The 23,813-nt window shown below is 36.4% G+C and overlaps 1 protein-coding gene across 2 annotated transcripts in view; it reads right to left on the bottom strand.

Moving 5' to 3' along the window:
- LOC106875670 (uncharacterized) overlaps window positions 1-3,859 on the bottom strand; it is a 28,237-nt gene extending 24,378 nt beyond the window's left edge. The window contains exon 1 of one of the 2 annotated variants that reach the window (XM_014923910.2): window positions 3,629-3,859. In XM_014923910.2, coding sequence (XP_014779396.1) covers window positions 3,629-3,644 — 16 coding nt within the window. In that variant the 5' untranslated portion in view covers window positions 3,645-3,859. Of the gene's footprint in view, window positions 1-721; window positions 858-3,628 lie in introns of those variants that run through there. The other variant, XM_014923909.2, reaches the window with a different exon arrangement.
- Between the last annotated feature and the right edge of the window lie 19,954 nt (window positions 3,860-23,813).

Raw genomic sequence — 23,813 nt, 5'->3', positions numbered from 1 at the left:
CGACGTGCTTCTTTCAGTTTCCGCCTACCAAATCTACTCACAAAGCTTTACTCGACCCGAAGCTATAGTATAAGACACTTGCTCAAGGTTCCACGCAGTGGGACTGAACCCGAAATATGTGGTTGGGAAGCAAGCTTCTTAACACACAGCCACGGCTGAAGGTTAATTTATTCAATGATTGTTATTTTTAACTACTATAACTATTAATATTTGTTTATTTCTAATGAAGTCTAACATGTTAGGGCAGTTATTCATATCCACGGCACCCTGAAAGTGAAAGTACTTACTTCAAATGTTTACAAAATGAAACTATTTAGTATTGAAAGGAGAATAATGGACTGGCATTGTTATTCTGAAACGTTGACTACGTTCTTAATTAACGTGAGCAACATGGCTATTAACTACCAAAAGTATATCGAATGTTAATGGACGAGAGAACGATTAACAGCAAATACACGCGACATAATTACTTTTCTGTAAAATTTTGCTCTTGATAGAATGTGTTAGCATTTTAGTGTTTGAAGATAGAAAATCGGTATATATACATATAAATACACAGAAATAATTATCTTATCAAAATAAATTCTGTTTGTTACAATTTGCAATAATTCAGTGAAAGGAATATATTTTACACAAGAAAAACAAAAAAAGAAAAGGGAAAAAAACATCAATGCAATACCAAATGCCTCAATTGGTTGCACATTACAAGGTTCAATGGTACCTGTTGAAGCAAGGCAAAACGCTCGCAGCATTGCCACGGGCGATGACGAAGCTTAGGCGTTGGAACAGCCAAGCACCTTCACGGGCATCTCCTGACACCTCGGTCAGACGAGCGTCAACGATGAACTTCGCCGTTAGCGACCCAGCTGCTCCAAATGTCTCAAACGCCACAGGCTGGAAGAGATAGTTCACTGACAGGTCCCGATATTTCAGGATTTTGTTCCGTTCGGCTACGGAAGTAGTGACGTTCCCATTTACCACAGCATCCAGGATGTGGGAGGGAGTAAACGAGTCAAAGACTGTGACGTCCCAGATGAGGTTTCTACCCAGGGACAGAGAGAGTAAGACTACCTGGTCTCTTCCTATCACTTATGAATAATCCTGCCAGCTCCAGAACTGAGGGTATATTTATCCGAGCCAAAGCCCGCTTAATGAGTAAGTTTAGCACGGTGTGACGAGCGAAATGACCAGCATTTAGGAGGTAAGACAAACCGTGAAGACCTGTGAAGTTGAGGGGCTTACCGCAGCGACATTTCAGTCCCCTACAGACGTCGGCTATAGAGATGTGGAGCTCATCTAGACTGAGTAGACCACCAATAGTGGCCACAGGCAGGGCATCAATTCAGTCTTCCGAGAATTTTGCACTAGCAGAAAGTAGGTGACACCTTGAAAATTGATCAGGTTGATCAAGGAGAGAATTGAAAGTGGGACCTGAGTGTACATTGTTCCATACTTTCTGCTTCTGTCTATCCTCAACTGTAACAGGAACTGAAAAAAACCCAGCACTCTCCACTGTAATAGAGCTTCATCCATCTCCTAGTCTGTGTTGGATAGGAGAGAATGTTGCCTACTAAAGAAGAGCAAGCATAGATGGAGGAAAGAAAACAGGGAAGAGATAGAGAGGAGCACTTGCGCAGACCTAGACCCCCAAACCATTTGGGCAAAGCAACCTGGTCACGAGACTCTGGATAGAGTCTGACATTGACCAAGACCAAGCATCGAGTTCCATGAAGATTAGGTCGTCAAAGCATTGGAGAGACGACAAGAATCTGAGAGGGACAAACTCTGCTCTTGATTGCATCGATTTTACTTTTTACCCTCGAAAATATTATTATTATTATTATTATTATTATTATTATTATTATTATTATTATTATTATTATTCAAAACAAAACTATTCTGACAAAGAAATACATGCGCTTTCATGGGGCCCTGAAACGATTCTGTCAGTTATAAAGTTGCATCAAATATAGTTAGTACTAGTATTAAAAAACACATAATACCATTTAAGTTAGAAAAATAAATAAAAAATTATCTGGGTGTTGGCTTCCAATAAATAGTAAAAATGAAGCCCTAATGTAGCAACCCATCAAACAAAACATCAAGGTTGAAATCGTAAAAATTGTTTTAAGAAATACAAGTGAAATATATTCAAATGGATATCTGATGAAAATAATGATGCAAACGTTAAGTGTTGTTAATTGACTCTTAAAAATTTTAAATAAAACAGATAACCAGAAGCAAAAAAAAACTTCCAAGACAGAACGACGGTAATTCTGATATATTACAATCAAATATATATTTGACGAGTTCTAAACATTATTAAGTCATACGAGTAAATAAACCAATTCATTGAAATAAAATTTTCAAACAAGAATTGTGTACAATATTGAAATATCGCAGAAATATGAAAAATAAACATTTCTTGAATTCTTCGTTAATTATGGCAAATAAATTATGAATTTTATAAAAATAGAGCATTAATATTTTTCATTTACTTGAAATAAATACTAGATGTTAAAATGTCATTTTGTAGCTAAAACAATTAGTGTCGTTGCAAAGGAAAATAATGCCACAATGCTGAGCAATTAATTACAAATATAAATGTCCATTTAGTAATATCATTTTATCACAACAATAATATTTTATAGAACACATATTGTATGTCATTGTTACAGCAGACTAAATGTTTTGATGCTGAAATGTCATATAGTTGACAAATAGTAGTAAGGCTAGTTAAACACGAAGGCTGCAAGCCTTCTGAGACCACCCTGAATTGTTATTATTATTTTCATTATTTTTTACTTTTTCTTTTTTCTTGTGGTGGGGGACTTTAAATTTCATAGCGATAAAACCTTGCCGTGTTTGATTTCACTATTTATACAACTATATTTATTTGACAATTTAACTTTTTCATATATCGAAGATAAAGGCAGTGGTAGTCTTATTATTTCATGACAACATAGAAAAAGAACAAGCTATAAAGTAACTGCCACATTAATTGTTGGCATTACGAAACATTTTATTAATGCTACTTGTTTTTGTATTTCTAAATGTGTAGAAGTAATTATTCAATAGTGTCGTAGGCTAAATCCGAAGGAAGGCAACTGCTATGATGCTACCTGGGTAGAATCAGTCACAATGAAAATCAATGTTTTCAGTCAGTGACTGAAAATACAATTAATTACTGTCATTAAACCGTAGACTTGATCTGATTAGGTAAACCTATCATCAAATGTATTCTAGCCATAACATTTTATCTTTTAGGAGTATTTAAATCAACATTTTCTTAAGTGTCCTTCCCGTTTTTAAGAGAGTGGGATGTTTTCAGAGGAAATTTGATTGTTATTTCTAGCAAATTGAGCAACCGCGTAGAGGCTCCCTGCTTGGTTCGAGATCATTAATTGTTTGTATCGGAAATTTTTGGATCGCTTGAAATCTATTATTGCCATGGCAACAGTTAAGACTACTACTACACAGACTTGCAAGATATGTGATAGAAACATTCGAAAAACTATTTCCAATGTTTATTCCTTTAAAAAAAAATGAAAAGAAGGAAAAATATAAAACATCAGAAGAAATATGAAGATAAAGAATGGTGCTTGAAAAATATATATATGGATCTTACCAGTTTCCAGTTCCATGTCGCTATTTGGAGAAAGCTATGGATGAGACGATGTATAAAGATATTGTACTGGACTTGATGTGTGATGTGACAATGAGAACAGATGACAGTGAGCCAATTAGAATAAGAAAGCAATCACAAGAAATTCTTGACAAACGGCCAGTAGAGAAAGTGAATGAGGATGGGGTGTGCACATCTGCTGTGGGGAAAGCATGGTTATAGCAGCCTAATGTGAATTGTCTCCCTTCGCATTATAGCATCTGCAGCTGTTAAGATGTCTATCTGCATAGGCAATCATCATCCCTTTCTTTCTGGAAAAAAAAATACGCAAGTGACAGTCATTCTTTTCTTTTATCACTGAACTGTAAATTGTGATATCTGGTGCTTTTGCCAATAACAGGTTAAATAATTCACTTCACACACCTGTAGCTTTGAATTCAATCCCACTGTGCAGCACCTTGGGTGGCTCCTGCCATAACCTCAGGCTGGCCAAAGTCTTGTGAGGGAAATTTGGAGGACAGAAACTATGTGGAAGCCTGTCAAAGAGACTGCTCCTGTTCTTGAGTGGCCAACTTAATGCATCAACCAGTTAGACACCACCAGTGCCTTCAGCAGAGACCAGTAATTGTGAGTATTCAGCCTAAACTGACTAGGGAATAAATACCTTAATGACCCCAAAGAAGTCATGTCCCTTTTCCCTCAAACTAAACCATTTTAAAGAAATGCATATCTCTATTTGAAATAAAATGCGAAATGATATTTTTTTGATGTTTCATTTAGAATTCTGTGAATCAACTAAACATTTACTGAAAGATTCAAATATACTCAATGGTATACTCTTTTACTTGTTTTAGTCATTTGACTGCGGCCATGCTGGAGCACCACCTTTAGTCGAGCAAATCGACCCCAGGACTTATTCTTTGGAAGCCGAGTACTTATTCTATCAGTCTCTTTTTGCCAAACCGCTAAGTTACGGGGATGTAAACACACCAGCATCGGTTGTCAGGCGATGTTGGGGGACAAACACAGACACAAACATACACAGACACACATACATATATATATATATACATATATACGACGGACTTCTTTCAGTTTCCATCTACCAAATCCACTCACAAGGTTTTGGTCGGCCCGAGGCTATAGTAGAAGACACTTGCCCAAGGTGCCACGCAGTGGGACTGAACCCGGAACCATGTGGTTTGTAAGCAAGCTACTTACCACACAGCCACTCCTGCACCTATTGGTTTCATATTTTGGCACAAGGCCAGTAAGTTCAAGGGAGGGGGTAAGCCAATTACATCAACCCTAGCAATCAACTGGTACTAATTTTATCAACTTTGAAAAGATGAAGGGCAAAGTTGACCGGGGTAGAATTTGAACTCAGAATGAAAAGACAGATTAAATGTCACTAAGCATTTTGCCCAGCCTTTCTAATGATTCTGCCAGCTCACTACCTTGGTATATTCTCTTTTTACTCTTTTACTTATTTCAGTCATTTGACTGTGGCCATGCTGGAGCACCACCTTTAGTCGAACAAATCGACCCCAGGACTTATTCTCTGTAAGCCTAGTACTTATTCTATCGGTCTCTTTTGCTGAACTGCTAAGTTATGGGGACGTAAACACACCAGCATTGGTTGTCAAGCGATGGGTCAAGCGATGGTGGGGTGACAAACACAGACACACAAACACACACATATATATATATACATATATACGACGGGCTTCTTTCAGTTTCCGTCTACCAAATCCACTCACAAGGCTTTGGTCAGCCCGAGGCTATAGTAGAAGACACTTGCCCAAAGTGCCATGCAGTGAGACTGAACCCGGAACCATGTGGTTGGTAAGCAAGCTACTTACCACACAGCCACACCTGTGCCTATGTTTAAATGATATTGATTTATATTTTGTTAGAGTGTTACACTATAAGTGTGTGACCAATATTTTTTAATAACAATTTTCCCAACCCATACTAGTCCAGTCAATTATATTAAAAGAAATATTGCATTATCAATTTGTTAAACAAAGCAAAGAAGCAGCAATCTGCTAGAACCTAACAATTCTTTGATATCATATCAATATCCTTGATGCAAACTGTTCACCTGTTTACTAATATAAATCTTAAGATGATTTAAACATTAATTCACCAAGGATAGTTAGGTTTGACAATATCAACTGTCAGAGAACTTCAAGTAATACTTCTTAATCCTTTCAGTTATGTAAACTAGATGATGTCACCTAAAATCTCCCATTGTGTTGTAAACTTAATCTGCTGCTAAATTTGATACCACCTCCTTACTTTTGAATATGTTTAGCAGAGATGAGATCTTAATTTTCACCAATCCTGTAAAGTGTATGGCCATCATAAGCCATAACAAAATTGAAGAAGTCTCCATAGAGAAGTTATTGCATATATTATGCACATCAGGTACCTCTGTATTCAAAAGAAATATGAAAAACTTTAATCATAACTACAGCATGATGTAGAATAATCGAGTCTTGTTAAAACATACCTAGTAGAAATTTAAAATAGAAAGAACATAGGACTAGTAAAATCCTTTCTAATTTTGGCACAAGGCTAGCAATTTTGAAGAGAAGGGACAAGTTGATCCCAGTACTTGATAGGTACTTATTTAGCTGACCCCAAAAGAGTGACAGGTAAAGTCAACCATAGCAGAATTTGAACATCAAGTACAAAGTGAATAATAACTCCACTAGCCACCATCTGCAACATTCAGCAGTGTTGTTTCATTTCCTTAAGGACAACTTTATTGATAAGGAACTATTTGACACAGTCCCAGACTCCTTTCTATTCTACGAATGGGCAAACTAATTTCCCTTAAACATGAACAGAGAATGGCAAGTGGAAAACTTTGTGTAAGAAATTATTAGGATGCAGAGCTATCAATTGCACATTTACACTAAACTCACAAACTGTATATATTGCAGTATAAATGGCCATATCCTCAAACTCATAAACGAACGATTTAGATAGAATCATTAGGGAAAGAGATATGGATAGCCCTTGTTTGCCTATTCAAAAGAATAATGAATGCTGACCTGAATGTATCAATCTGGGTGACAGTAGCATTACGGCATTAGTGCCTAAAATGCAGATTTATATGACCCAAAACTACAGGCTCATAGCATGTTTGAATGTAATGCATAAGTTGTTCACAGGTTGTTTGAATATATTCCTTCAGGATCACTACAAAACATATAATGTTGCTACTAATGACTAGGCAAGAGGTGCGGTTGACAGCTCTGCATCCTAATAATTTCTTACAGAAAGTTTTCCACTTGCCATTCTCTGTTCATGTTTAAGAGAAATTAGTTTGCTCATTAGTAGAACAGAAAGGAGCCTGGGACTGTGTCAAATAGTTCCTTATCAATTAGGTTGTCCTTAAGGAAGTGAAACAACACTGCTGAATACTGCAGATCATGGCTAGTGAATTTATTATTCACTTTGCACTTGATGTTCAAATTCTGTTATGGTTGACTTTACCTGTCATCCTTAAGGAAATTGAGCAGCACTACTGAAATCTGCAAACTTCATGGTTAGAATATGTGATCAACAAGAGAGATAGGCATATCTTGAGACTTCCACATTATGACAGAAAATGTCAATTGTACCATTCCAATGTGAAAGATATCATTTATATTATCACCAGCTGTCCAAAAATATCTTCAAGCTACTATCTTTCTATAAGACACAACACTGTCACTAAAACCATCTGTAATGCTATATGCAGGAAGGGTATACCAAAGGCACACAAAAACCAAAAATGTATCTACACTTAAAGAAAAGAACACCAGTGGAACATAAAACAATTAAAACAGCAACCCAGTGTAAACACAACAGATCACATTTTGCCTTATGAGATGGAGTGAAAGTCCATGACTGTTATGGAGATCAGCTGCTCAGCAGATACAAATATCTCACCAAAAATTGGAGAAAAGGAAAACATCTATGGAGAACTGATGAGAAACCCACAGCTCTTATAGCCAAGCTATAGATTTTCTTTTAGACCTATTATTATAGGTGGATGCTGGGATTACACCCAAAAGAACTAAACAAGTTGATTTGCATTCTCCAAATACAACAATTGATTAGAGGTACACTGAAAATGGCAAACATTCCAGGGATTCTCCATTTGAGTTTCCTGAGATGAATATATACACTCAATCACATGTACATATAGAATACACACACATACAACACATGCACATGCACACACACATGTGCATGCACACACACACACACGCACACGCACAAACACGTTCACACACACGCACACACACACACGTGCATACTATCCAATTCAAATATCTACAAACCCCAAGAATTGCTTGATTTAAACTTGAGCCTTATCACTTTGTTATTCATTTTGATTCTGCAAAGTAAAAAAAATCAAATCCTAAAGGATAAAAATAACATCCATCCACCCATCCACCCATCCATCCATCCACTCACCCATTCATCCATCCATCCATTCATCCATCCACCCATACACACTTGTCAGTTATGCTAATCTTCTGTGGAATATATCATTTATGTGACCAGCAGCTGCCTAAAAATGTCATCAAGGTTCTATGTCCCATTATAACAGGATGTTTTTGCTAAAACGGTATATAATACCTTCTGCAGGAAAGACTGCTCTGGAATAAATATAATCAACACCTCTGTTACTGAATGCATGCATATATATATCAGTACATGGATTATTGACAGAGCATTCCCATAGAAACTTCAACCAGGTCACATATAGTTGTTTGTTTAAGACAATAAAGAAAACTCAGCTGCCCTATAGATATGAACATTCCTTCCAAAAATCAGTAAGAAGGAGAATATTTATGTATTGAAATCTGCAGCCCATCTGTTTTGATTATAAATTTACATTTGTCCTAACAATTATTAATGCACTTAGTTATGTGAGTAAATGTTGAAGTAACAATCTAGAAAAGCTACAATTTTTAAACAAAGAAAGATACCAGCTAACATATAACTATACAAATATAATCAGTCAGTGGAAAAATAAAATTATGCAAGAGTTTTTTAAACTTCAATGCACAGCAATTATTGTTTTTGTAATTGAAATTCCAGTAATGGAGCTGTGTTTTTTTTTTGTTTTTTTTTTGTTAGAGACCAACTCCTTTGTACAATGATAAGTTCTAATAATTCAAAATAAGACAGATAGACAGACAAATAGATCAGCCACATGTGGTATTGCTTTAGAGATCTCTGTTTGCCAGAGGTTTCTGGTTATATACAATGTGTCTGTCAACACACTGGATATGCTTGTCTGTATATTTGACACCTCCATTGTACAGACACTGGAGATGTCTATATAGTGGAGTACTTGTCTGTACACTGGAGATGTTTGCATACTACATTTGTCTGTACATTGCACTGGCTGTGCCTGTCTCTCAACTGAATATATATATATTCCTGTATACTGGAAGTGTCTGTGTATGCTGAAGGTCTGTATTTATACTGGAGTTGCATGGCGTGTATACTGGAGGTCCTTATCAGTACACTACTCTGTAGGCTCCTGTCAGTTGTCCAGAAATGTTTGTCTATACATGAGAGGTGTCTATCTGGAGGTGCATACCTATACACCGGGTGCCTCTGTCTGTAAACAGGGGGTACTTCTCTGTACATAGGAATTGCCTGCCCATACAATGAAGATTTATATACTGGAAATGCATGTCTACTCAGAAGGTACCTATCTACACTGCTGTTGTTTTTGTACACGGGAAGTGGCTCTATTTTAGCTGCAGTCACTTGCACATACACTAGTGATGTGTGCCTGTACACTACATGTGATTTCATGTACATTAGTGGTGTTTAGATATATTTCTTTGAACACTGATGAGTATGTTTGCAGGAGGTATCAGCAAATACAATGGAAGTGCTTGTTTACAGAGAGGAGGTGTTTGCCCAGTAGCAGAAGATTTCTTTGCAGTGGAGTTAAATGTCTACACCGGAAGTATTTGTCTGTCCTCTGGATGTGGCTATACATAGGGTTTAAATACTAAAGATGACTATATCCAAGAGGTGTCTAACAATAGAGTTATCTTTACACTGGAGGTGTAAGTATGCGAAAGAATTCTATTTACACTAGAAGTGCCTGTCGTAACTGGATGTATCCCTCTGTGCACTGAATGTATCTGAATGTATATTTCTAGAAGTATCTTTTTATACTGTAGCTTCATGCTTGAGCACTGAAGGAGCCAGTCTCTACACTAAATATATCTGCATATATGGGTCCCTGTATATGCACAAGAGGTAAATGCCTGTACACTGCAGATGTATATCTGTCCAATGTCAGGTGTATAGGTGTATGAAGGTGGGGTGAAGAGTTCATAGGCTGATTATGGAGTGTTGATAGAGCTGTGAAATCTTCAATGCATTAATTTCAACACTTCTTATTTATAACCTCAGTGTTTCTTTCCAACTAAACTGACATCTGACTGAGCAGAGAAGACTTCAAAAGTAACTAATAGTGACTTCTCTTGAAAATGGTCAAAATTTGGCATTGTAGTGCTATCAAGTACCTACAGAAAAGGGGTTTAGTCCAAAAGGACATTTATGCTGACATGGGTGCTACATGCAAAAGTGGGTAGCTAAATTGAGGTGGAGAAGAGAGAGTCTTGAAGATGACCCAAGGTCTGGATATCTTGCAACTGCCACCACTAAGGCAAACATTGATCATGTTCACCACATACTATAAATCAAATAGCCAATAGAATATCCTGTGAGAGAGTTGAGAATATTTTGCTCAATGAACTTGGCATGACGAAGGTTTCTGCTCAGTAGGTGTAATGTTTTCTGACACCTGATCAAAAGCACACCAGATTGATCACTTCACAGGAAAATCTGACAGTGTTTGAGACAGATCCAGCTGATTTCCTTGAACGTCTTCTTACCCACGATGAGTGTTGGGTTAATTTCTTTGAGCCAGAGACAAAGAGACAATCCATGCAGTGAAAATACCCCTCCTCACCTGCTCCAAAGGAGGCCAAGGTCATTTCATCTGCAGTGAAAGTGAAAGCCTCAGTCTTTTTGGGATGCAAAAAGGAATTGCGCTTATTGACTATCTTCAAAAGGGCCACAACATCAATGGAAAGTACTATGCCAACTTGCTGAGGTAGTTACAAAAGGCTATCAACACTAAAAGCCCAAGAAAACTGATGAAAGAGTCTTGTTTCATCTGGTCAATACTCCAGCCAAAAAATCCTTGGTTTCAATGGCTACTGTGCATGACTGTGGCTTTCAATTCTCTTCAAAATCTCTTGATTTTGTTCTTACACTGTATAACTGTATGTAATTTGACAGCTATTTTTAACGATTCTTATGTTTATACTCTGAAAGATGTTCTTTTGAATTCACTATCAATTTATCTTGTTTTACTCATACACCTTACATACGTTTTTGTTTCTATTGTTTGTCTTCAGTATTACAATATTATTTTTGATTGAACATCATTGTGCAGCATATTCTAGCTTTCTTGAATTCACACAGATAGTACAGACATGCAAATATTGATTTCAAATTTTGGCTTAAGGCCAGTGATTACATCAATCCCAGTGTTCAACTGGTACTTACTTTATCTACTCCAGATTGATGAAAAGCAAAGTCAACCCCAGTGGATTCTGAGCTCAGAATGTAAAGATAGATGAAATACAGCTAAGCATTTTACCCAGTGTGCTAATGATTCTGGCTGCCTTATAGACATGTAAATTTTAATACTTTTCATTCTGTCTTCTTCCCATATTTATAGACAGCAATAAATAAGTACACATTATTTCTCTCTCTCTCTCTCTCTCTCTCTCTCTCTCTCTCTCTCTCTCTCTCTCTCTCTCTCTCTCTCTCTCTCTCTCTCTCTCTCTCTCTCTCTCTCTCACTTCCTTACATATACAACCATAACTACAATTTAGTAACCAAAATTTTATAACTCCCAATATAACTACCACTGAATATATTATAGATAATGAAACAGTCAGCAATGTCTCTCATCATCAAATATGTGAAATAAGTACAAGAATTTCTTGAAAATATTGCCTGCATTTGGTTAACTCATGGTTTTTATCAAATTGATTTATACTCTGCAACACCATTGAGGCCTATTTTGTGTTTTACACAGTCAGTTTTTTACTGGTAGTTTAAACCCATTATATCTTTTGCACCATTAATTATTTTTCTCTCACCTCCTGGGCAAAAGTTATGGAAAGAAATGAAGAAAAGGATCAAGTTGAAGATCATGTTTTGGAGCTGAGAAGAAACAAAAGATAGGGAGATGTTGTTTCTTGCACTCCCAAGAAGAAGCAGAAGGTTGTGGATAAACTGTTTCTCAAATCTGTGGAGAGTTTTATGAAAAAAAAATCAGCCTTGGAGCTTTACCAAGGAAAAGCTGGATATTCTCTCTGTACAAGCCAAATTTCATCATAAATGTGTTGTGCTGCATGGAAATAAGGGACCTGAGTAAACGAGGAAGAATGCAGATGCCATGAACCATATTGCAAATGTCCTTGGTTGAAGTAATAAGCTCTGCAGTGAAATCTAGACCTAAATTTCCGAGCAGAAGATAACTGGAAATTGAAATCCAAAGGCTCCAGTAGAGCCTGATCTTCATCTTGTGACTTCTGCAATCCTGAAATTTGTCAGAGATCATCAGGCAACTCACACTAGGACTGTTGCTTGGGATGTGATGAACTGTTGCATTGAATATGGTTTCATTGCTGTTGACAGTGATCAACCAAAGCAAGTCCAAGCAACTTTCCAATCTGTTCAAAGATTCCTTATATAAAAAGGATACTGTTGCAGAAAGAAGAAAGGAATGATGTGTTTCAAGCTCTGAGCTGAGAACATTTGTAAGCAGGATCTTTATACAGTTGGATTAGTTTCTCTCAATGCAGTGAAGAAGAAACAAATTGTGTACATAGATGAAAGCTATATTCACAAGAATTATGCTTGACATGATGACAGTTTGTATGATCTGAACGATGAGCAGGATCAACTAGTGAAAACACAACACAAAGCAAAGTGATACAGTTTCATCGTGGCCATTATTGATGCTGACTACACCATGCCAGAAGAAGCTCGAAATGAAAATCAAGTGGCTCACTTAATGGAGGACACTCTGCATGTCTTAGTAGGAGGAAAACAAATGAAAGACTACCATAGGGATGTTTGACCACAAGTATTTTATTGAGTGGAAAGAGAAGCTCTTCAGAGTTCTTGATGACTGAGGGATTTATAATGCTGTCATTGTGATGAACAATACCAAATATCATTCTAATCTCCCTGAATCAGCACCAAAAGGATGGTGAAAGAAGGCTCAAATGCAGGTGGCATTTGAAACTCCATTTGAAGCAGATCTGAAGTGTGTGCTATGGGAAAAGCTGAAGAAGTACAACAAACTACACATCTTTCCAGTCGTTTGTTCCATGGCAAGAGAAAGAGGTCATGAGGTCATTTTTTTCTCCACTGCATCATTCTGATTTGCAACTGATTGAGCTCGTATGGGCCATTGTCAAGTGAAAAGTAGGAAGACAGTACACCACAAACACCACCTTCAAACAAATGCTGGCACAACTGTATGCATCATTTCAGAATCTGGAGAGCAAAAGTCCAAGGATGTATTAACAAAGCTAATTCTCATCTAAACAAGTTTTACGAGCATATTAGAGCCATTGAAGACAATGAAGAGTCCAAAGATGAAGTTAGTGATGGTGAAAGTGATACTTCAGGCAGCAGTGATGATGCTAACTTCAATAAATGATAAAATACAAGACTAATGACCCTGGGTTTTTCTTTATTTTTCTCTCAATATCATAAAACGTTCATAACTTTTGAACCAGAATTGCAATTAACCAAACTATAGTTTATTCTACTCATTAAAGCTATATTTATCTCTCAATAACATCAAAGCATTGTGTTACAAAAATGGTCTCAATGGTGTCACAGACGGTTAATATTAGAGAAACTATAAGGCAGCAAGATAGCAGGATTGTTAACATGTCAGGTAAAATATTTGGTGGCATTTCATTTGTCTTTACATTCTGAGTTCAAATTCCAATGAGGTCGATTTTACCTTTCATTATTTTGGGTTGATAAAATAAGTAGAACACCGAGTCAATGTAATCAACTTACCCCCTCTCCTGAACTTACTAGCCTTGTGCCAAAATTTGAAACCAATATTAAAGAAACTAGAAACACCAGCCTCTTTACATATTTTTTGTAATTAATTAATAAGAGAATCAAATTTACATTAACATAGTAATACTAACTTTATGAGTAATTAGATGTTCACAACATTCTCATATTAAATGGAACTGAATTGAACTGAATTATACTGAAATTCACTGAGACATTTCTAAACTGACATTTAAGTTTTTCTTTACCAAACTGGTCATCGGTCAAATTCACACATTCAGCCTACTCTCCTTTACACATTTCTGAATCTTGTACATTTTATTACTTTCCTTGTCTATTATATTACACCAGTCACTGAGTTAACCTTTACAGAGAACAGAAATATTATCGTATAATATGAACTCAATGAGACCCTTCGATACAATTCCAACAGAACACTAGATAGAACTACTCAATCATAAATTTGACATTTATTTAAAATACAGTGCAAACTTTTACAGTCAGACAAAACAAATATTCATTTCTTTAACATCGTGCAAACATAATGGTTCAGTTAATTTCGAGTCAATATGAAATATTTCTGAATTGACTGCAATGTTTTGCCAAACAAAAAATGTTTACGCAAGATAGCTGTACTAAGATAAAACTGATTATTTATCTACTCTCATGTGAAATAACATTAAGTTGTTTTACAGGCTACAAAAATGAAATGCATAATGGTGTAATGTAGGGAATAAACTGTTGCTTAAGATCTAACTTTCTCTCTCTCTCTCTCTCTCTCTCTCTCTCTCTTCCTTTGCCTTTTGTCTGTTCCCCAAATTTGCAGTATACCTGAAAATATATACACTAGCATATCTTTTACTTGTTTCAGTCATTACACTGTGGCAATATTGGGGCATTACCTTAAAAAATTTTAGTTGAATGAATCGACCGCAGTACTTATTTCTTTTTTAAGCCTGATACTTATTCAATTAATTCTTTTGCTGAACTGCTAAGTTACAGGGACATAAACTCACAAGCATTGATTGTCAAGCAATAGTGGGGGGCAAACACAGACACAAAGACACACACATACATATATACGATGGGTTTCTTTCAGTTTCTGTCTACCAAATCCACTCACAAGGCTCTGGTCAGCCTGAGGCTATAGTAGTAGACACCCAAGGTACCATGCAGTGGGACTGAACCTTGTATGATGTGACTGGAAAGCAAGCTTCTTACCACACAGCTGCCTTTTGGTAAATGTGTGAGTAAAATAAATTTACTTACTTATCTGTGTGTGTGTGTGTGTGTGTGTGTGTGTGTGTGTGTGTGTGTGTGTGTGTGTGTGTGTGTGTGTGTGTGTGTGTGTGTGTGTGTGTGTACTGGTTTCAGCAAAAGGCTGCAGCCTTGCTGGAGCACTGCCTTTCAATGTGCTTAGATTTCCTTTCTGTACTGTCTTTGGTGAAATAGCAAGTTGGATGGAGTTGCTCTTCTTTGTGCCTCCTGCTACGATGTGGTTTCATCTGGTATTTCATGTGTATGTATGTGTATATACATATATATATGTATATGTGTGTGTGTGTATCAGTATGCATGTATATGTGTGTGTTTGTGTATGTGTATTTATGTATGCATGTACGCTCTCACACATTGATTGGTATGTGTTGTCCAACCCACTATCCGGCAGCGTCCAATTCTCTAACGGTTTTTTTCAAATGAATCAAGTCATAACCTTATCCATCTATTGTTTTCATAATCGGTCATAATGTCTTACGTTTAAGATGATTCCCATGCTTTCCCTGATGAGAAGGTTACAATTTTAATATCAAAGATCCCTATGGATCACACAGGTTGTAATCCTTTGAAACATATGTAGGAATAAAGTATGCAATTATAACATGCGTTTTCTCCAATCCTTAAATTCTTAAATATACTCAAATACCCAAAATTTCAAGGAGTTCCTGCCTTAAAAACAGGAATTAAACCACAGTTATTTTGTGTTCTTTGCTACATTGGTTTCTATTAACCCATTTATTCTATCAGAAGAATTTTTATTCATTAGGATAGAAGAAATACACATAATTATATATATATATATATATATATATATATACATACACATATAGAGTGAATAGCTACTGAATTTCTAAGCTATAATTTGAAACCAAATCCACATTTTCCTACAAGTCCTCTGCTTAGTGTTCTCACCTGTTGCAGTATGAAATTTATGAAAGTAAACTGACCTCATAGCCTTTTTTGAGTCATACATGGGTCAAATCTGATACATAGGGGAAATCCTTTGGTTAACCTGACCTAGTTTGGTTAGGAAGAATATAAACAAGCAACTCCAAATTAGTTCTTCCTTTTTGATCACTTGGCACCTACTTAAAGAGAACACCTGTTTTCTCCTTTCACTTATGGATTGTCACATGACAACTTACACTTTCTACTTGACTAAACTCTATTACCCTTTCTCTCTCTCGTACTCAGCCACAGATGATTTTACTACCTGCACAATAGATTATAGAATAACCTGTGTACACAAACAACTCAAAGTAGTGATAACTTACATTGTAGAGACATTATTAATGTCTTTACAATATGAATAAAGGACCATTTCAACTAATAACTTATATCTTTTCTCGTCTATTCAGTGCATATTAATTTTAAACATGGGCATCAGAGTTGGTGACCTCTAATGGTTATAAATGGTTAAAACTGGATGTTACACTTAACCATTACAAATTGATGATTTCCAACATTCATTGATTTTTATATTAGACCATTAAACTCGATTGTTACATATGTATATTATGAATATAGGTGTGTGTATATGTAGAGACTTATTTATACATAGAGCACTCAAATATACAAACATATATATAGATACACATACATGGTGCTTGTCTACTCCTTACACAGAGTTTGACCACCTCCTGCACCTACACCTTAGCCTTTTCATGGCGTCTGATGTGGCTTTTTATACCAGACTGTTTTGAAAAAACACCCACACAGATTGCACCTCTGATTTGCACTACCAATACCTGCAAGTAAGTTCTGCTCATTGTGGATCCTAACATGTCTTTTAAGACCCCCATTGGATTTGCAAGCCCTCTGGCACACACTACATTCAAACGTGTGCACAGACATATAATCAGAATAGTTGGTTGAAGTTTGTTTTCCATGGGTTCGCAGGTGAGATTTGAGGCCAGCCAAAGACAGGCATGGTCTGTCACAGACTGTGCACACAAAAAGGTCCTTGTCATTCACCTTCTCGATCTTTACATTTTTCCTTAAATATCTCTTGAGTCCTGCTTGCGTCATCCTGGCCTCTTCAACCGCTTTCACTCCACTCCACACCCTTGTTCGCCATCCAACTCGATCTCACATACATACATACAGACACACACACATGTACATACATACACACAAACACACACACACACACACAATACTACAGTAAAATGTGTACACATAAATCTATGACAATTCCACACATATACATGTTCAAGTCAATAAGACACCCTGTATGGTTGCTTGAACTGCTGCAAATAACAGTCAAATTTATCACACTCTGCTACCTTAAAAAAGGTAAGAACACACTGGGTAAGAAAAAAGTCCCAGAAAAAGATGGCATAGTCATGGCTAGAATGTCTTAGGTTTATGTCATCGTGAGAGTTAAACATCAACAGACTTACCCATAAGCACACACATATTTATGATTAAGTCAAAGTCTTACTGCTTTTTCCTTTTTCTCTTTTAGTCTCTCTCTCTCTCTCTCTCTCTCTCTCTCTCCCTCTCTCTCTTTCATTCTCCAAATCTTTTATACTTAATTTTCCCTCTTTTTGTGTTTGCAACTCATTCTCTCTCACAGCATTTTTCTCCTGCTTCTCTCTTTGTTCTTCATGTCACTATCTCACTCCTATCACCCTCTCTCTGTCTCTCATATTCACAATTATATGACAATTAATAACGTTTAAGCCAAAATTATCCAGAAACAAGTGCAGTGTTCCAGCATTTCCAGTTGTAAGCAGATGATAACTTTATAAAGAAGAAACAGTACTTCTTTAGTACTTCTTTACACTCTTATCACTCTTACTTAATATGACTCATTGAACACTTTGGAAAGAAGCTATGTAAAATCAACAGAAAAATAAGATTGCAGAGAAGGAGGGATAATGATGGGCAAGAAATTTTTAAAAAAGCAAAGAAATAAAGTTACAAAAAATGATAGGAAAAATAGAGTTCAAGAATGTAAAAAAGAATGAAAAATAAGAATTGCAGAGAAAATATGTGGAAAAAGTAAGGACAAAATCAATAACAAAATATTGTATTTAACTATGATTCTAATAATGATTATGCATCTGAAAAAAAATGAATCCCTGGACTCTATGTGCAAAATATGTGAGAAGTGTGGTGCTAGAAGTGGGACAAGGAATAAATAGATATCTATGTTGTAAGATCCATTGATCGTTAGTATCAATAAGATTGATATTGCATCAGCAGAAATTCCAAACATAACCAAAGAATATTAAAATTGTAAAATTGAATATGGTTCATAATGCTTGAAGTAACCTCAACCCCACTGCATTTACAAAAGAAAGGTACCACAAAAAGAAGATTTGGAAACAAAAATTGGCCAGAATGTAATTGGTAGGCTGTAGATATACAACTGAGCTTTTCAAATGACATCATCTGAGGTAAAAATTATCAAAGTACATGGGTTTATGGCAATTTTTAAAGTACAAGATCAAATTTATTATAGAATTGGCATCATTAAGCACCACAGTTTTTACAGATATATCTTACAAGTGACACTCAAAAAGAAGCACAGTGCCACAACAAAAAAAAAACTATCCAAGCACAAAATTAGAACTTATTTAAGGTGATGAGCTGGTAGAAACGTTAGCACGCCGGGCGAAATGCTTAGCGGTATTTCGTCTGCTATTACATTCTGAGTTCAAATTCCACCGAGGTTGACTTTGCCTTTCATCCTTTCGGGGTTGATAAATTAAGTACCAGTTACATACTGGGGTTGATGTAATCGACTTAATCCCTTTGTCTGTCCTTGTTTGTCCCCTCTATGTTTAGCCCCTTGCGGGCAATAAAGAAATAAGAAACGTTAGCATGCTGGGCGAGATGCTTAGCGGTATTTCATGTCTTTATGTTCTGAGTTCAAATTCTGTTGAGGTTGACTTTGCCTTTCATCCTTTCAGGGTTCATAAATTAAGTACCAGCTGCATTCTGGAGTTGATCTAATCGACTAGCCCCCTCCCCCAAAATTTCAGGCCTTGTGCCTAGACTAGAGAAAAAAAAATTAGAACTTATTTTGAAGTTGTAAGAAATGCTTCACAGAAAAAATTCTTATGTTAGAAGCTTTTAGTATGCTTTAAAATGTACTTCACCTCTAAACTTTCAAGTTACCAAGTTAGAGAAAAAGTTCCCCAATTTAATATTCCAAAGTGTAACGAAGTGAGTTATTATGGTTGGAAAGCAGATGGCAAATTAAAGAATTGTTTAGAAATGTTGTAAATGTTGCATCAAATTCAAAAATGATGCTTTGTAATAATCCTTGTTTTTGTCAACTGAAAAAGTGGACGCCACTTTGGTATTTCAGTTGGTGGAATCACTTCCAAAATATTTTCATTTTGCTTTATACTTATTGATTGATGATTCAAAGTAATTTATTTAACTGTCTTCAATGATAAAATATTTTTCACCAACGTGTTGTTGATATGTATATTAATATAGTGTCAGATGGTTGTGCTCCATAAAAACTTATTAAAAGGAACTATGTTCAGAATCCTATGTGCATTTATAACATGGCATTAACAACAATGATATTGCTGGATTATTGGGTCAAGACTCAGACATATTTGTATTCCTCTGTTCAGTTTTATAGGAAGCTGTATGCTTGAGAGAACACTGAATACCATGACTTTATCATTTCGCATAATTACAAATGTACTGATCTTTTCATTACTTATCTACAATCCTAAATGTAACATCCAGACAGAGCATTTTTCCAGGATAGTTATACATTTATAGATACAACCAAATTGCAAGCATTTTTTTATCACCAGATATTTGAATTGAAGGATGTTATAATTAAGTCACAGACGTCTTAATCAGTACATTACCACTTGTACATAACTGAATGGCAAAAAAAAAAAAAAAGCCTACCTCACACACAAATTGTAATTGGCTTTTTTTTTTTTTTGCACAAAATTCACTCTAATGAGATTGATATTATATCTGCAGAAATTCCAAACCCCACAAAACACAAAGAATATTATAAAGTTGTAAAACTATACTTTACTATAGAAACTGCTACACAGCAATCCCTAACTCTAAGAGAGACTACATTAACAACTCTTTTGAGACTTTGCCTCAAAGACACTTTCTCTAAAACCCTGTTATATTATCAATTACCATCATGTTATACATGAAACATCCAATGGAATTGCAAAAAAACTAAAAAAGGAGGCACTTGGGTTTAATGTTCCATAAAGATTGGTTTTTTTCTCTACACACATTTTCTGTGGAGGCACTTTCAGATGAACAAAAAAAATTATCTAGTTCAAAACAATTTTTCATTTGATTAATCTTTGAATTTCAATGAGTAATGATGGTCAATCAGAAGCTGCAAGAGGTGTAGTGGGATCACAGGTTGACAGGGAAGGTAGACTTCATATGTGGCAGATACGAGGTGGTATCAAAAAGTTCCCAGACTAGTTTTGTAGCATTCCAGCAGATGGCAGCACACAGTTGCATGTGCAGTGAGAGCTAGCATTGACTTTTATGAAGCTGTGTACCAAATGACATCACTGTGTTTATTTTACAAAGATAGTACCTGGCAATTACTACTGCTCTTTTTTGTTGAAGCTAGATAACAAGGCAAGTTGTAAGATTGCGTTAAAGAAACAGAACATGTCACATTGCTACATACATATTTCACAAATATTTGCTTTCTTGAGTAATTTTTCTGAGTTTTAGATGTGTTCTGCATTTATCATGTAGACTAATATGACAGCTCTAATATCCTAACAACAAGCATATGTTTTGTGATGTGAGGATCATAGGCCCAAAGTATTTCAGATTACAATGCAGAGTACTACACAGAATCAAGAAGTCAGTGGGGTGAAATGTGAACAAAATGATAGCAGCACACTTGCCCTCACTGATGCTGAAAACAAGAAGCATGGAAAAGCTTCTATGAGAGGTTTTTGGATGTAGCAAGAGAGAGAAAACTGCTGTACAGTCAAAAACGTGATTAAGAATGTCAAAGGCAGGACTATAACCAAGATACTGAAAATATCTGATAAAGTAGATCATGTCCTAGTTACATAGTTTAGTCAGAGAACACACAGAGACGTCATATCCAATGAATGGCATAGTCATATAATAATTTGCTACAAAAAGTAAAGGAGGGGCTCCAGTAACAAGCAATTACCAAGGCATCAAGTTAATGGGCCAAGTCATTAAAGTTACTGACAGAGTTATAGCACAACTGATTAGGAAGAGAATTAACCTACATAAAATTCAGTTCATGTTTATGCAAGAACAGAGAATGAAAGATGCTCTGAAATCTATTGGTTACTAAGGAAATTAGGTATAGTTGAAATGCTTATAAGAGTTATGCAAGCTATGTACAGAGGCGCTGTCAGCAAGACAAGAGTTAGCAATGAATCTAGTTTACAGGTTAGGTGTTTATCAGAGCTCAGATCTCAGCTTCCTTCAGTTTATTACAGTTTTTCAAACCATAACAAATGAGTTTAATACCAGCTGCCTTTGGGAACTCTTGTATATCAAAGCCCAAGTTCTTCTTGAATCAGCCAAAAATATAACAGGAAAGAAAATCCAAAACTAAAAAGCAAAATCTAAAATTGAGAGACTTGAAAGTGAAGCTAACATAGGTAAAAGTTTTGGCAAAAATGAAGACAAAACTCTACTGAGGAAGTGACAATGCTCCATATGCAGAAAAAGAATAGGTAAGAATTCCATACAACCCAATGTAATATCTGAATGCACAAGAGGTGTAGTGGGATCACAGGTTGACAGGGAAGGTAGACTTCATATGTGACAGATACAAGGTGGTATCAAAAAGTTCCTGGACTAGTTCTGTAGTGCTCCAACAGATGGCACTACATGGTTGCATGCACAGGGAGAGCTAGCATTGACTTTCATTAGGCAGTGTACCAAGGGACATCACTGTGTTTAGTTTGGAAGTTACGAAATTTGTGTTTTTTTTATCACATGTAGGCTGTAGTTTGTGATTTTTGTCATAGCTAGGAAGCTGAAACAAAGAGCCGATGTGAAATTTTGTGTTAAACTTGGTGAGAAGTCTGCTACAGTGGCATTGAGCATGCTTCAGCAAGCTTATAGCAATGATAGCTCAATCAAGAGCATGATCATTGCTTTTTTCAACATCTGCAGTATGTGCATCAAGAATTCATCCCTCAGGGCCAGACCATCAATCGAGAGTTCTACTGCAACATTTTGAAGCGTTTGAGAGAGAGCATTTGGTGAAAGCAAACAGATCTGTGGAGTGTGAAGAATTGGATTCTTCACGATGACAATGCATCCTGTCACCGATCTCTCCTCACTTATGAGTTTCTCACCAAAAGCATGGTATCACTTTTGCACTCACCCTATTTACCAGATTTAGCATCTGCGGACTTTCATCTCTTCCCCAAGATGAAAATGCAGCTCAAAGGTTGTCATTTTAACACTGTTGTCGAGATTGTAGTGATGCAAGTCATAAACGGTGGTAATATGACATAATGGTCATGTTTGCCCGAACAAGTATAATATGACCAACAATCACTAGGTATGAGTGTCATGGAGTCTAGTGACAACCAATGATCATTAGGTATGAGTGTTGTGGAGTCTAGTGACAACCAACGATCACTAATCAATTTCCCCCAAATCAGGGTTATTATAACTGCTCATACTTGAATTCTAAGAACCGTATTTCGTGAAAGATTTCTCTTTGACAAAAGTTTAGAATTCAAATATGGGTAGTAATTTTAACCAATGGGAAACTAACAATTATACTTGTTCAGGCAAACATGGCCATTATGTCATATTACTGCCGTTTATGACTTGTGTCGCTACAACATCAAGAGCGAATCACAGAGACTCCTTGGCTCACTTTCAGAAAACAACATTCAGGCTGGATTCCAAAAGTGGCAGGAACGCTGGGACCAGTGTATTGCTGTACAAGATGACTATTTCAAGGAAGATGATGTTAAAACTTGGGTAAATAAGTTATTTTTTTATTAAACATAACTAGTCTTGGAAATTTTTGATACCACATCATTAATCATAAGCGCAACTGCAAAATAAATTCTGTCAATCATCCATAAGGCTTCCCCCAAACAGTTGACAGTCTGTCACATAGGTGATGTGATGAGCAATGGAGGTGGATGTTGTGAAAGCATAGTAGCCGGAGTAAGAATGAGATGGAAAAGGTTAGAGAATTGTTACTTTTGCTGGCAATAAAGAGAGCTTCTCTCTGAGAAAAGGGCATATTATAAGATGTCTGTATATAAAGTACAATGATGCATGATGGCGAAACGTGAATCTTGACTGTAGAGTATAAGCAAGGCTGGAAAGAAATGAAGTAAACATGCTCTGCAGGATGGCTAATGTTAGTATTTATGAATGACAGAAGCCATGGAAGAGGAAGACATATGAAGATGTCAATACTGAACTCAGCAAACTGAATCATATGAGGGAGATGGCAAAAACTTCATCCAATCATCATCATCATCATCGTTTAACGTTCACTTTCCATGCTGGCATGGGTTGGACGATTTGACTGAGGACTGGTGAGCCAGATGGCTGCACCAGGCTCCAATCTGATCTGGTAGAGTTTCTACAGCTGGATGCCCTTCCTAATGCTAACCACTCCGAGAGTGTAGTGGGTGCTTTTAAATGCCACCGGCATGAGGGCCAGTCAGGCAGTACTGGCAATGGCCATGTCCAAATGGTGTTTTTTACGTGCCACCTGCACAGGAGCCAGTCCAGCGGCACTGGCAAT

The sequence above is a fragment of the Octopus bimaculoides genome, chromosome 8 (assembly GCF_001194135.2).
Source record: "Octopus bimaculoides isolate UCB-OBI-ISO-001 chromosome 8, ASM119413v2, whole genome shotgun sequence".
In the NCBI taxonomy this organism is placed as follows: Eukaryota; Metazoa; Mollusca; class Cephalopoda; order Octopoda; family Octopodidae; genus Octopus; species Octopus bimaculoides.
Note: the sequence above shows the minus strand (reverse complement) of the source record. Positions and strands in the feature narration are given on the sequence as shown.